At 40.4% G+C, this 2204-nt stretch overlaps 1 protein-coding gene across 1 annotated transcript; it reads left to right on the forward strand.

Annotated features, from left to right (window-relative positions):
- Positions 1-377: 377 nt before the first annotated feature.
- On the forward strand, positions 378-1019 carry LOC133806484 (uncharacterized). Its single transcript, XM_062244581.1, has one exon. It carries the CDS (start codon positions 378-380, stop codon positions 1017-1019), a length of 642 nt encoding a protein of 213 aa, XP_062100565.1.
- Positions 1020-2204: the final 1185 nt, after the last annotated feature.

A 2204-nucleotide genomic window follows, 5' to 3' on the forward strand; every position in this document is an offset into this window, starting at 1 on the left:
AGACTGTGCAGAAGCTTGCTAGAGTGACTGACTCGGAGCTCCCTTCATCCAATACTCCAATTGTAGAGGAAGAAAGAACGGAATTGGAGGTAGACGTGCCTGAGGAGACGATTGCTCCATTGATTCAGGATCTTGAGCCTCAAGATGACATTAATGAGAAAGTTCGGTCTGCCTCCTGGGCAGCTGAAGTAGAAGGACAATCTTTCCAAGACTCGGCCAAAGAAAACTGGTCTAAGTTTAAGGAGTCTATTCCTAATTTTGGATATACAAAACTCCATTTTTAGGACCCGATCCAATGAGATGGTAAACTGGTGGCTCAATTGGATATTGATGAGATAGCAGTGAAGGCGTCTTTCTGGAAATGTGCTCTGGTTTGCATGGTTATTGGGGCCAATCCACCTCTGGCTGTTTTTGAAGGATTTCTCAGGAGAATTTGGGGTAATCTTGGAATTGATCGTGTGGCCTGGATGAATTCTGGATTCACAATGGTTCAGTTTAGAGATGAGGCAACTAGGGATATGGTGCTTGAATCTGGAGTGATTCACTTTGACAAGAAGCCAGTAATTCTCAGACCTTGGTCTTCAGATGTTGAAACTATAAGGTCAGTCAAATCTGTCCCTGTTTGGATTCGTTTACTAGGTCTTGGGCTGCAATATTGGGGTGTTAATTGTTTGAGTTCTCTAGTTAGCACGATTGGCACTCCTATTATGTTTGATAAGGTCACAAAAGCAAGGACTATGATTAAATTTGCTAGAATCTTAGTTGATATGGAGATTGCAGAACATCTTCCTATGCATATCCACTATCTAAATGAGAGAGGTCAGATTATGGAGCAAGCCATTGAGTATGAGTGGCTCCCCACTAAGTGTTCTAACTGTAAGAAATTGGGTCATTCTGCGGCTGTCTGTAAGCATTCTCCAACTGTTATAAAGAAGAATTCAGAGCCTTCAAACCAGGCTAATCCAGTTACTATGATAACAAGTGAAACTACTGCTGACACTCCAATTAGCAGACTCTAGAACAAAAAAGTTCCTGTTGGGGTTACTAAGAAGGATGGAATTCAATCAGATCCTAGTGGATCTAAATGGGTTACCCCTCGAAAGGCTGGAATGAAGAAGTCTGTTGATAAACCACAACCTGAAATGCATAGGAACTCGTTTAGTATTTTACAGGCAAACCAGCAACAAGCAGCTGATATTACCCTTCCCATTGAACCAAATGGACAACAACAACATTTTGAGCTGGAACGTTAGGGGTTTAAATAGTAAGAATAAACAAAAAGCAATTCTTGATGTTTGCAGGAAGAATAAAGTTGGTATTGGAGCTTTGATTGAAACAAAATTAAAAAGGGATAGAATAAGGGAGCTTATGAATTCATCATTTGTTGGTTGGAAGTTTTATAGTAGCTCTGTGGTGGAGGGGCGTATTTTACTCATTTGGAAAGCCCATATGATGAAGATAGAAGTAATTCAGGAAACTTCTCAGTTGCTTCATTGCAGAGTTTCTGTAGTTGGTGTGAACTTGACTTATTGCCTATCAGTTGTCTATGGCTCGAATCAACTGGAGACAAGAAAGAGTTTATGGTCTGACTTAGCTAATGTTCGGAGACCGGTTACCCCTTGGCTCATTATGGGAGATTTTAATGCAGTCTTCCATGTTGATGATTGTCTTGGTGGAAGATCTATTTCTGTTAAAGAGATGGAGGATGCTCGCCATTGGTTGCCTTTGGGAGAGGCTACAGAAATGCAGACTTTGGGCCCTAAATACACATGGACCAATAAACAAGATGGAGGAGCTCGGATATATTCCAAATTGTATAGAGTGTTCTCTAATGATAGCTGGTTTGATAGCTTCCCATTAGTTGTATCATATGTTCAATGGGATGTGATTTTTGATCATTGCTATTTGTTGATTAAACAGAGGGATTTCCATAGTAAGGGAGTGAAGCCATTTCGGTTTTTCAACATGTGGGTTGTTCATGACAATTTCAGGGAAGTTGTTCTTCGTAATTGGTGTCTTCCTTTTGAGGGCAGGGGTTATTTCGTCTTGTTGGAAAACTCACTCGACTTAAGCATATTCTCAAAAACTTTAATTGGAGAACTATGGGCGATGTTACTTGTAATTATGAGGAGGGCAAATCTAAATACCAGCTGGCCCAAAATGAGTCCTCTAAATGTTGATTTATTGTCAAAAGAAAAGGAGGC

The sequence above is a fragment of the Humulus lupulus genome, chromosome X (genome assembly GCF_963169125.1).
Source record: "Humulus lupulus chromosome X, drHumLupu1.1, whole genome shotgun sequence".
Classification (NCBI taxonomy): domain Eukaryota; kingdom Viridiplantae; phylum Streptophyta; class Magnoliopsida; order Rosales; family Cannabaceae; genus Humulus; species Humulus lupulus.